The 13,646-nt window shown below is 44.0% G+C and overlaps 1 protein-coding gene across 3 annotated transcripts in view; it reads right to left on the bottom strand.

The window, feature by feature from the left end:
* Positions 1–2,429: 2,429 nt before the first annotated feature.
* Positions 2,430–13,646, bottom strand: part of COL8A1 (collagen type VIII alpha 1 chain) — a 114,418-nt gene continuing 103,201 nt past the window's right edge. For all 3 annotated transcript variants that reach the window (XM_040423285.1, XM_040423287.1, XM_040423286.1), the window contains one exon: positions 2,430–4,710. In XM_040423285.1, coding sequence (XP_040279219.1) covers positions 2,798–4,710 — 1,913 coding nt within the window. In that variant the 3' untranslated portion in view covers positions 2,430–2,797. The remainder of the gene's footprint in view (positions 4,711–13,646) is intronic.

A 13,646-nucleotide genomic window follows, 5' to 3' on the forward strand; every position in this document is an offset into this window, starting at 1 on the left:
GATGCAGACCCATTCATTTCAATGGGTCCGCAAAAAATGCGGACAGCACACCGTCAGCACACATCAGTATGTTCGTTCCGTAGCCCCGCAAAAAAAATAGAACATGACCTATTCTTGTCCGTTTTAGGCATTGTTACAATGGAAACGCAAAAAAAACGGATGGCATACGGATAGCATCCGTTTTTTTTGCGGACCGCAAAACACATACGGTTGTGTGCATGTAGCCTAAATTAAACAAAATTCATGTTTCTAAGTTTAGCACCATTTGAAACATACACTATGTCCTCTTTATTTTGTGCACTGATTCTGAACGTCGTGTGAATGAAATATTGCAATTTTTTTTTAAACAAAAATAACTTACTTATGTACTTGCATAGATATAATACTAGTATAGTAGTAACCAGCAGTGCGTATGCATAGATGTTTAAAATTAAACTATTCTGTTGTAAAATTAGGAATTAAATTGCTTGAAAATCTGTCAGATTGTATATATTAAAGCACGGTAAAAAAATTATTGCATCCAAAAAGTGTGTTTTTTACGTTTTTTTGTAATTTTTTATGTTTTTTTTTTTAACTCTAAGATTGAATTGCCCAAATGTAGAGCTGTTTAAAGCTATGGATATAGAGATATAATGAAACCATGTTTAAACTATGAAACTCTCTGTTCCCTATGTCTATTGTCCATGATGATGGTGCTGTGGTATACTATCCTGGCAGGATGCTTGTTGTCTACTTGAGGTTAGTGATAATTTGGTAGCAGCGTTTCTATAGCAAATATCTAAATCTTGTTATGTCAAATTCGGCAGCATACACAGTACATAGTACATAAAAAAAAACCTCCCTATTTATTAAGCTCCCGAGCAGTGCACTTTACATCTACTGCAGCTGGATATGCCACAGAATTAGTTGAAAGGTAAGCTTAAGGTATGTACATCATCACCACCATTAGTTTGTATTGTCTTAATGTATCTTAAATGAAAAATGATGAAACTATGGAAATGCTTTTGATGAAACGATGCTATTGTTTTATGTATACAGCCCCAATAGAAATATAGACATCTCCACCATTTCAGTGTAATCTGACCTAGTAGTCATATTTCCATCTATCTCCTTCATCACGAGTAGGATGGCAAGAAGACCAGGACAGATAGGAGTATGGCCTCATGCACACGGCCGTTGTTTTGGTCCGCATCCGAGCCGCAGTTTTGGCGGCTCGGATGCGGCCCCATTCACTTCAATGGGGCCGCAAAAGATGCGGGCAGCACTCCGTGTGCTGTGCGCATCCGTTGCTCCGTTCATTGGCCCCGCAATTTTTTTTTTAACATGTCCTAAACTTGTCCGCGCTTTGCGGACAAGAATAGGCAGTTATATTAAAGGCTGTCCGTGCCGTTCCGCAAATTGCGGAACGCGCATGGATACTATCCGAGTTTTGCGGATCCGGGATTTGCGGACCACAAAAAACAGAACGGTCATGTGCATGTAGCCTATGGCTGCAAGATAAGACTACACAGGGTTTGTTTGTAGTCTGTTGACAAGGATGTACATAGGTCTGCATAGAGGTTGCAGACACAAATGAAGAGGAAGCTTTTCATAAGGACTAGCTGCAAAGTTGTCCATCTCATTTTTGATACGTTGGAACAATAAAATTATCACAAAGGTGGACATAAGCCTGGGTATCAAAAGGCATATTTAAATAAATCCACAAAACTAATACTAAACCTGCAGGTGTGCGGTAAATCTGGTGCAAAGACTTCAGGACTCTCACAGTCAAATTAAGACAAGCTCAAAGAGCATCAGATAGTGAGGCTAGGGATTCCTATATATACAAGAAATTCTATTGTGTGGCCTTAAAGTAGATATATTGGTGCCTTTAAATTTATTTTGTGCTTTGGCATAAAAAAAACTGTACAAAAACATCAAATTTTCTGGCAAGCCACATTGCGTTGGGAAATGCGGAGAAATGTATATTCTGGAGCTTTGTTTTCACTACAAAAAATAAAATCAGCACCCCATTTACAGGATACATTCTGACAATACACTGTTTAGAAGTCATAGATTACTTGCCTACCATAACCATCACTTTCTCAATTGTTTATGTGTATATCATGAAATACAGACAAGTGGAGATATTTATAGAAAGGATCTGCCTTTTATTCCAAAAAGTGCCACTCCTGTCCACAGGTTGTGTGTGGTATTGCAGCTCAGCCTCATTTCCTTGAATGATAAGCTGCAATGCCAGACACAACCCATTGACAAGAGCTGCTTGTGGAAAGAACCCCTTCAAGGTTATTGTTTGAGTTCTAATAGAAATATCAGTGCATTCTCTACCCCATACTAAAACATATTAACCCGGATTTCCTACACCTTTCCAAGGTGGCCAGATATGGGCACTACATTTGAATACACACAGATCATTTTTCTTTTTTTTTTTTTCTCCAGAAATCTAACTGTAAACTATGCAATAAAATATATTAATTTCAAATAATTATAATGTAGTTGAAATTATTTCAGCGTTAATGCTTTGATCTGTATGTGCAATATGTGCCAGGACACTTATTTCATAGAGGGTATCACCAGACCTTAATTCAATGTAAAAAAAGTCTTCACTCTGTATATAATGTGCATAGTACAATAAAAGATTTAGCCGTGGTAAAGGATGGTCCAACATTGCCTTCAGGCCACAAACATACCATTTAGCAACGTTTTGCCACTGGTAGCAGTGTTTTAAGGCAGTTATTACCAATATAAAAAAAAACGTACAAGCAATTTTAATTTAAGAGTTTCTACTAAATTTTGTTCACATTGGATACAATAAATATCCAGAGAATGATGAGTGGACATACTGCCCGGCGTAGAGTCCAGATGCTTGATCTGATGGCATTTGAATATATACTTTGTCTCCGGGCATCAGTGGGACCACTGCACTTCCTGAGGCTTGGTCCAGGTAGCCCTTTTTATACTCGTCATATGTGTACATCAATGGTTCGGTATTCTTATACAATGCAACCCAAACATTTGCACCTTTACAATGGACATGGTAGGAAAAGTAGTAGATTCCAGGAATTTCACAAGTGAATATGCCTGTGAGCGGGTTGTAACCTTGTCTGCCATTATAAAGTAATCTTTCAAACTTTATGGGTTCTCCTACGGGTGGAAAGGCAGTGGTTAGTTCAGCTGTAAAGGCTGGCATCTCAAGAACTGGAACTGTACCTCCTTTCTTTCCTGTGTAACCATTTGGGGTTTTTACTCCATCAATTGCAGGTCCAATATTTGGTAGGTACTGTCCCATTCCGGGTGGTGTCGGTGGGATTTCTGCTGGAAGTCCAGGTGCACCTGGTGGACCAGGAGGACCAGGTAAGCCACGCTGTCCAGGGGGTCCTATTGTTCCAGAAGGCCCTATTGGACCTTGTGGTCCTGGCAAACCAACTTTGCCAACACCAGGTAGACCAGGTGCCCCTGGTAACCCTTGGTCGCCCTTTGGCCCTGGAAGTCCAGGGGGACCAATAGGACCACTTGGTCCTGCAAGACCGGGTATTCCAGTTGGTCCTTGCACACCTTGTTCACCAGGAAATCCAACTTCTCCTTTTGGCCCAGGCAATCCAGGTGCACCAGGTGGTCCAGTTAAACCTTTGTGTCCAGCTTCTCCTTTAGGACCAATTGGTCCTGGAAAACCTCTCAAACCCTGAGGCCCCACTTCACCTGGAAATCCTTCTTTACCTGGAAGACCTTGAATTCCTGGCTCACCTTTTGTTCCCCGTGGTCCCTCGGCACCTCCATTACCAGGATTTCCTTTGGGTCCTGTAAATCCAGCAACACCTGGAGGTCCCATAGGTCCTGGCAAACCTGGTGGACCTGGCTCACCTGGTTGGCCTCCTATGCCTGGTTCACCTATATGGCCTTTCTCACCTTTTGGTCCAATGGGGCCTGGTGGTCCACTGTAACCATGATCTCCTTTAAGTCCAGGAAAACCTGGTTTACCTATTCCTGGAAGACCTGGAGCTCCAGGTAAACCAGGAAGCCCTTGATCACCTTTGCCTCCGGGTAATCCAATTTCACCGGGAAGACCATCTTGGCCTGGTTTTCCAACACCTGGAAGTCCTGGTGGACCCTGAAGCCCAGGTGGTCCAGCAGGTCCTTCTGGTCCTGGTTGTCCTTGCAACCCAGGATTACCAGGATGACCCTTTTGTCCAGGGAAGCCATTCATACCAGGTTTACCAATACCAGGTAAGCCAGATTGGCCTGGTGGTCCTTGTAATCCTGGAGGACCTTTAAGCCCAGGTAATCCTGGTATACCGAATCCCTTTTCTCCTTTTGGGCCTGCAATTCCAGGATATCCTGATGGTCCTTTAAATCCAGGTTCCCCTTTTGGTCCTGGAAGTCCTGGTAAACCTGGTTCACCTGGTTTTCCAATACCAGCTAGTCCAGCAGGCCCAGGTGCCCCCTGGGGCCCTGGCTGTCCATTTTGTCCAAATTCTCCTTTTGGACCCTGGTCTCCTTTTGGGCCTGGTATTCCAATACCTCCTGGTTTTCCTGGCATGCCTGGCATTCCTGGCTTGCCAATTCCGGGATATCCTGGTGGACCAGCTGGACCGGGATTTCCTTTAGGTCCTGGCAGTCCTTGCCCTGGTGGTCCAGGGGGGCCTGGGGGGCCTCTTGGTCCTTGTTCACCAGATGGGCCTTGATCACCTCTTCGTGCAGATAATGGAAGTTCTGGTAAAGAGAAAGAAAAAAGTCATATTCCCTCTCTGATGCCAATTTCATATCTGACAACTACCATAGGTAAAATGTGATTTAAAATAGTGTAGTGTTCCTATATAAAATGAATACATTTTGTAGACTGGTGTCCAAGATAGTCGCCACTGACCATATTTAGTGCTAAAGATGAGAAAAGGGTTGCATTAATAATAAGGCAGAATATCATTTGTACCTGTATATTTCTACTAGATTGTAGATTGAGGTAAATGTAGTCTTTTTTCTCACTTTTTGGTTTAAACAACTTTCCCCTCCCCCCAAAAAATAATAAAAAAACAGATTACCAGGACAAAGGGAAAACAGACCACTCAGAGAGTACAAATTATTCCTTACTTCTGAATAATGCTAATAAATAAAAATAATATTATTAATGAACTATGGTCATTATCCTTAAAGTTTAAGACGCAATGGCCAAGTGCCAATCATAAAAAACTAAAAGTAAAAATACTTTTTTTAAAATCTAGTTGCTGAATGAACATGCAGACCAGTGATGGTCAGTTCGCAGTGTTCACCAGCGAACTGACCATCACTGATGCAGACTACGCAAAAATAATATCGAGATGGTCCAATAAAATACAACTGGGCTCTCTGTGTAAGAACTTCATATGTATATCATTATGATATTCTATATGGAGTACATATACAATCCAAACTATATTTGTGGACCATGGAACATCAAAGTGTTGGGGAAGGGGGTCTACACCATTGACAGTGGCACAAATAATAGTGTATGTACCATAGATAAGGCCTGTGCAGCTTTTATGGATCCCAGAAGAGCCAGTTCAGGTTTTCCTGTGGGCCATATGCTGCTTTTTCTGCTTTTCCGGATTTCTGAACATTTTAGTAGCTTTCTAAACAAGTAAGGAGGTTAATGATGTCCTAATTTACTACTAGTTGGGCCTCATTCGGACAGATGTAGGGATCTATGTTGCAGTTAATTCAGGTCAGGAGAGCTACAGTCAGGGCAGGACAGTTGTTTGTGATTAGAGATGAGCGAATCGAAGTTGAAAAAGTGGAATTTGATCCAGATTACAGAAAAAATTTGATTCTCACCGAATCCAAATTTCCTCACACTTGGTGGTAACGAATTGCATTTTTTTCCTAAAATGGCTGCTGCACATGTTAGGACATGGAGTAAAGAACTCTGGGAACAAGGGATCACCCACAATGCCATGCATGCAGCCAATCAGTAGCCAGCCAGCCCTGTGATGTCACAGCCCTATAAATAGCCTCAGCCATCTCGGATTCTACCATTTTCCAGTGTACTTAGTGCAGGGAGAGACATTAGCAGGCGCTAGGGAAAGTGCTAGGAAAGACTTGAAAACTTTTATTTTGCTGAATAGAAGTTCATGGAAAGATAATTAGAAGTGTAGGGAAAGGATAGGGAGGAATTATTCCACATTATAAAAGGAAAACAGGGTCCAATAGGGGAGTGTACAGCCTGGGTAATAAGAGCAATCCTATTACACCTTGCTGCTCCGACTGGGGATCCAAATTGGCATTATACTGCTGCTTTCATGTTTGCATTAGATGATACCTCTGTAATTGCAGCAAACCTATCTCTTTATTGGGGTGCAAGTGCCGTGTGATACAGCCATTAACAGGATGTATTACTAGGAAATATTTCTACGTCTTATTAGCCCTTGTTCGGTGCAGTTATATGTCCTAAAGCCTTTTTTGGCATGTATTAGTGGAAAAAAAATAAAGGCTTATTTGCCGTTCAGCGGTGCAGTTATATGTTCTAAAGCCTCTTTTGGGGTGTATTAGTGGAAAAAAAGGGCTTATTAGCTATTGTGTGGTGAAGTGAGAAAATTACAACCTTTTTTTGGCGTGTATTAGTGGAAAAAAAAGTATTTTTTGCCGTTCAGTGGTGCAGTTATATTTTCTAAAGCGTTTTTGGTGTGTAATAATGGGAGAAAAAGGGGGCTTATTAGCCGTTGTGTGGTGAAGTGAGAAAATTATAGCCTTTTTTGGGGTGTATTAGTGGAAAAAAATAAGGGTTTATTTGCTGTTCAGGGTGCAGTTATATGTTCTAAAGCCTTTTTTAGGGTGTATTAGTGGGAAAAAAAGGTGGTTTATTAGCCGTTGTGTGTTTAAGTGAGAAAATTACAACCATTTTTGGGGTGTATTAATCTCCTTTTTATTTATTTATTTGATCTAACAGTATGTCAGACCCTCCTACTCCTCGTCAGTCATTCGGTCAGCAATCGATCACCGAGACAACAGTATGCGTGCACTCATCCAGCGGCGCAGAAGCTGAACATGCTCCTGGCCAAGTTGCTGGTGCTACAGTCCCTCCCTTTCCAAATGGTGTACTATGCACCTTTCAGAGAACTGATGGCTTGTGCTGAGCCGAGGTGGAGAGTCCCAAGCTGTCATTTATTTGCCAAAAAGGCACTACCAACCCTGCACAAATATGTAGAACAGAAGGTGGGCCAGTCCTTGAGCCTGTCGTTGTGTGCCAAAGTGCACAGCAGCGCCGACGTGTGGAGCTGTAACTATGGTCAAGGACAATATATGTCCTTTACGGCCCACTGGGTAAATGTGGTTCCTGCCCAGCCAAACCAGCAACTTGGCCAGGTAACGATGCTTTCGCCTCCACATTCTCACGCCGTTAGTCCTGTAACAATGTCCGCCTCTGCCTCCTCATCCTCCACTGTGTCCTCATCCTTCACTGCAGGGACAATTCACAGTGCCCCACCAGCATACCACATGTGCAGGGCACGGCGGTGTCACGCTGTTCTGCACCTAGTTTGCCTGGGCGAACAGAGTCACATAGGGGAGGAACTGCTCCGTGTCCTTCATCAAGAAATCAAATCCTAGCTTTCTCTGCAACAACTCAAAATCAGAACCATGATGATCGACAATGGGAGGAACATGGTGTCGGCACTGCGTCAAGGAGGGATCTGGTTCCTGAAGTCTTCCACCCATCAGAAAGACATCCTAAAAATGGTCAGGAAACTTTGCATGCACTTCAGTCACTCGTAGACCGCAAAGCACACCATCCTTGAGCTGCAGCAGCAGAACGGCATCCCCCAACATAGACTGATATGCAATGTTTCCACCCGTTGGAATTCCACCCTCCATATGTTGGACCGACTATACGAACAGAGAAAGGCCATAAATGATTTATTGATGATACAGGCAGACAGATGTAGTCCCCTGTGTAACTTCGATGTTAGCCAGTGGCAGCTCATGCGCAACACCTGCTGTTTGCTCGTGCCCTCTCAGGAGGCCACTTTATTTGTCAGTCGCCAGGACATAGAAACATAGAATGTGTCGGCAGATAAGAACCATTTGGCCCATCTAGTCTGCCCAATATACTGAATACTATGAATAGCCCTTGGCCCTATCTTATATAAAGGATGGCCTTATGCCTATCCCATGCATGCTTAAACTCCTTCACTGTATTTGCAGCTACCAATTCTGCAGGAAGGCTATTCCATGTATCCACTACTCTCTCAGTAAAGTAATATTTTCTGATATTACTTTTAAACCTTTGCCCCTCTAATTTAAAACTATGTCCTCTTGTAGAAGTTTTTCTTCTTTTAAATATTCTCTCCTCTTTTACCTTGTTGATTCCCTTTATGTATTTAAAATTTCTATCATATCCCCTCTGTCTCGTCTTTCTTCTAAGCTATACATGTTAAGGTCTTTTACTCTTTCCTGGTAAGTATTATCCTGCGATCCATGTACTAGTTTAGTAGCCCTTCCCTGGACTCTCTCCAAACGGGATGAAAAACGTAATTCCACTGATTCATGTCCTGGAAAAAATGCTGGTAAATCTGTCTGGTCAGGGGACTGGAGACCTGGCGCCTACATCTCATGGCCACACGAGCCCTGTAGGGGCTGAACTGGAGGAGGAGGAGTAGGAGGACAACAAGCAATGTGTAGTGAAATGGGTGGTTTTTCTATACAAGTGACAGGAGAGGAGAAGCAGGAGCACCTGAAGGAGCAAGAGGGAGACGAGGAAGAGGAGACAGAGGACCCAGACACACTGTGGCAGTATGCAGTGGAGATGGAGGCAGGGAGTCTCTCCGAGTCACTTGTGCAAATCGCCCGATGCATGCTCAGTTGCTTGCGTAGTGACAGCCGAATTGTCACCATTCGGCAGAGGGATGACTACTGGCTCTCCACCATGTTAGACTCTCGCTACTGTTCCAAAATGGGGGCCTTTTTTACACCCGCTGAGAGGGAGGACAAACTGAACTACTATCGAGACATCCTATGTAGTCAGTTGGCCGCTGTCTATCTGCGCCATCGTCTAGAGTCACTGATGAGCAGCTTTCTTCACCCGCCTACTGAAGAAACTACTCACCAACAGCAGCAGCTAGATCTGGAGCAGAACCTGAACTAGCAGGTGGTGGCATACTTGGACAGCACCCTGCCACCCGAAATTGAAGATCCGCTGGACTACTGGGCAGCCAAACTGGATTTGTGGTCGCAACTGGCCGAGTTTTCCCTGGAAAAGCTGTCCTGCCGGCCAATAGTGTGGCATCAGAGCAGATGTTTAGTGCAGCGGGGGACATAGTTACCCCTAGGAGAACTCGCCTTTCCACCCAAAATGTGGAGAGACTGACCTTTGTCAAGATTAATCAGGTATGGATCAGCCAGGATTTCCACCCACCAATGCCTGATGCGTCAGATTAAATCATCCATGCTGCCTCACCCAAACCTTGACAAAAGAGACCGGTTTCTTCTGGCTACCTGCCACAGCTACTATTCTGATGCTGCCACCTGCCTGATGCCACACATCTGATGTCAAGTGCTCCTTCTTACACCCACTATCGTCAGCGGGTACTGTTATTGCCACCCACCTCCACAGTATGTCACCTTGCCACTCTGTGGTCTTCTGATGCTGCTGCCACCCCACCACTCTGTCATTGTGCCACTTTGTAGCATCTTCATGCTGCTGATGCTGCCACCTCCACACTTTGTCACCTTGCCACTCTGTTGGCTCCTCGTGCTGCTGCTGCCACCTCCACACTATGTCACCTTGCCACTCTGTGGTCTCCTCATGCTGCTGCTGCCACCTCCACACTGTGTCATTGTGCCACTGTGTGGCCTCCTCATGCTGATGCTGCTGCCACCTCCACACTCTGTCTCCTTGCCAGTTTGTGGCCTCCTCATGCTGATGCTAACTCAACACTATGTCACTGGGCAACTCTGTGGCCTCCTCATGCTGCTGCCACCTCCACACTATGTCACCTTGCCACTCTATGGTCTCCTCATGCTGCTGCTAAATCAAATTACATGACAAAATAACGTGGTCTTAAGAGGCAGGAAATGCTTAACCCCATATGCAGTTGTGCATCTATACCTGGGGGAGCAAATCCTGCACATGTGGTCCTCATGCTGCTGCTGCAACCTCCACACTCTGTCACCTTGCCACTCTGTGGTCTCCTCATTCTGCTGCTAAATCAACACTATGTCACTGGGCCACTCTGTGGCCTCCTCATGCTGCTGCTGCTGCCACCTCCATACTATGTCACCTTGCCACTCTGTGGTCTCCTCATGCTGCTGCTAAATCAACACTGTGTCACTGGGCCACTCTGTGGCCTCCTCATGCTGCTGCTAACTCAACACTATGTCACTGGGCCACTCTGTGGCCTCCTCATGCTGCTGCTGCCATCTCCACACTATGTCACCTTGCCACTCTGTGGCCTCCTCATGCTTCTGCTAAATCAACACTATGTCACTGGGCCACTCTGTGGCCTTTTCATGCTGCTGATAACTCAACACTATGTCACTGGGCCACTCTGTGGCCTCCTAATGCTGCTGCTGCCACCTCCACACTATGTCACCTTGCCAGTCTGTGGCCTCCTAATGCTGCTGCTAAATCAACAGTATGTCACTGGGCAACTCTGTGGCTTCCTCATGCTGCCGCCATCTAAACACTATGTAAATGTGCCACTCTGTGGTCTACTTATGCTGCTGCTGCCACCTCCCCACTATGTCACTGGGTCACTCTGTGGTCTCCTCATGCTGCTGTTACCTCAACACTATGTCATTGGGCCACTCTGTGGACTTCTCAAACTGTTCTCCCACCCTCCCCACTCCATGACTGGGCCACTATTTTGCCATTTGGCCTGGTTGACATCATCATTTATTTGACTCTTCTTCTGATCTGTCAGAAGGAAGGAAAAATAAGACGCACAACGGATCCTGTCTGTGTAGCAGCTGTAAGGCCTGTATGGTCCCATCAGAATTGGCTTATAATTTGGTAGCCAAAAGCAGGAGTGGGTACAAAACACAGAAGACATGCAAATATTCCATTCACGTCTCATCTCTTTTTTGAATCCACTCTTGTTTTGTTGTCTTTAGCAATACTGATGGATTACTGACCAAATGCTGACTGAGTGAAGGCGGATGCTAAACAGACAAGATCCGTTTTTTGGGGGGGTTATTGTTCTGATGGATCAGAGGAAGGGCAAAATAATCAGTGACATCAACACAAACTTACTGCTGACACCCTCTCCACTCTGTCAGGGGCGCTCTACTTGTTTAAGCATTAAAGAGGACCTTTCACCAGAATAAAACATCTAAACTAAGTATACAGACATGTAAAGCGGCGCCCAGGGATCCCCCTGCACTTACTGTTATACCTGGGCGCCGCTCCGTTCTCCCGGTATAGGCTCCGGTATCTTCATAGTTAGGCTCCACCCAGGGGAACCTGACGGCGTCTCATTCTCCCATGCTGTAGCGCTGGCCAATCGCAGCGCTCAGCTCATAGCCTGAGAGAAAAAAAAACCTCTCAGGCTATGAGCTGAGCGCTGCGATTGGCCAGTGCTACAGCATGGGAGAAGGAGACGCCGTCAGGTTCCCCTGGGTGGAGCCTAACTATGAAGATACCGGAGGCTATACCGGGCAAACGGAGCGGAGCCCAGGTATAACAGTAAGTGCAGGGGGATCCCTGGGCGCCGCTCTACATGTCTGTATAGTTAGTTTAGATGTTTTATTCTGGTGAAAGGTCCTCTTTAAACAGAACAGGTTCTGTAGACATCTATGTGGAATCATCTGACGGTGTAAAAGGAGTGCGCTCTTTCACGCTACAGTAGGATCTTGGGCCTCTGCATGGTTCTTTATACCTGGCGCTAACATCGACCTGTAAGGCTGAGTTCACACTTGAGTTATTTGGTCAGTTTTGGCCGGTAACTGCCTAAATAAGTGAAGTGTGCAGTGATTCTAAGAGCGACGCCTGTCATGTGCGTGTCATACTGACTCACAGTATTGTTTCACTACCACAGCAGACTCCCTATGCGTGTTACTGCAAGGCACAGTGTTCTACACCACTATACAAGCTCTCTGCAGCCAGGAAATAGCAGTTTTTTTAACACGATTCGTAGCAAATAAATTTGGATCGAATCAAATCTATTCGGAAAATTTGGCGAACCGGCCAAATAATTTTTTTTTTTTATTCCCTCATGTCTATTTGTGATAGGCTAAAATACAGTGGCCAGTCATGAGTCTGTAGAGAAGTTCAGCAAAAAAAACAGGCGGCACCTAGCATACCAATGGTATAATTAAGACACAAGAGACTGTGTTGTTATAGCTGAGTACAGAGACTGTTTAACCGCTTCACAACTGCCCATTTACTATAAACGTCCTCGGGCTGGTCGTTTATCTCTGAATGGACGTTCTGGAACGTCCAGTCAGAGATGGCAGCTGCACGCTAATCAGTTTACCACTACATGTGGGGAGTTTCTGTAAACCACAGGATCAGGGTAATAAATATTGAGTTTTGTTTGGCTGTTAACCCTCGATATGTTAAAGAAAAAAATGGATTAAAATTGAAAATCTGACGAAAAAGTGAAATTTAGAAATTTGATCTCTATTTTCCTTAAATTCTTGTGGAACACCTAAAGGGTAAACAATGTTTGTAAAATCAGTTTTGAGTAACTTGAGGGGTGTAGTTTCTACAATGGGGTCATTTATGGGGGGTTTCCACTATGTAAGCCCCACAAAGTGACTTCAGACCTGAACTGGTCTTTAAAAAGTGGGTTTGAAAGTTTTCTTAAAAATTTTAAGAACTGCTTCTAAAATTCTAACTCTTCTAACGTCCTAAAAAAATAAAATGACATTTACAAGATGATGCCAACATAAAGTCGACATATGGGGAATGTTAAGTAATAAATATTTTATGAAGTATCACTTTCTGTTTTATAAGCAGAGAAATTGAAATTTTGAAAATTGCGCATTTTTCAACATTTTTGGTAAATTTGGGATTTTTTCATAAATAAAGGTGAAATATATTGACTCAAATTTATGACTATCCTGAAGTACAATCTGTCAAGAGAAAACAATCTCAGAATGGCTTGGATAAATAAAAGTGTTCCAAAGCTAATACAACATAAAGTGACATATGTCAGATTTGCAAAATTAGGCCTGGTCAGGAAGGGGGTAAATGGCCCGGTCTGGAAGTGGTTAAGGAGACACACACAGAGCACTCTGGTGCATAACTGGGAGACATGTTACACAGCAGTTATTCTACTGTTGCTCATGGTGTTACTGAAGTGTTTAACTATAACCACTATAAGTCATGCACTGATAAGTAAACCATTGTTGTTTTGCTACTCAGTCCAGCCCCAAGATGTTCCCATCCCTCAGTATCCTGCCACACCACCAGCATCAATCCTTTGTTCTCAGTCAAGGTATCACAATAAATTAATGCAAATAATACCAGCAGAATTGTTCCAAATAGTAGTGCAATCAGTAGGTTAAGGATGCAAGTGTTGTCACCCTGAAGCTACATGTTACTGTTCTGTCCATGAAATAATGAAGCAAACTAAATACTAGTTCCAACACAGAACTGCTGTGCTTTCCACACTTTTTGTGCCATCCACATAGCAAGGTCCAGCAAATATTTCTAATCATATAGCAGTGCCCACAGAATA

Source organism: Bufo bufo, chromosome 3 (genome assembly GCF_905171765.1).
Source record: "Bufo bufo chromosome 3, aBufBuf1.1, whole genome shotgun sequence".
Taxonomy (NCBI): domain Eukaryota; kingdom Metazoa; phylum Chordata; class Amphibia; order Anura; family Bufonidae; genus Bufo; species Bufo bufo.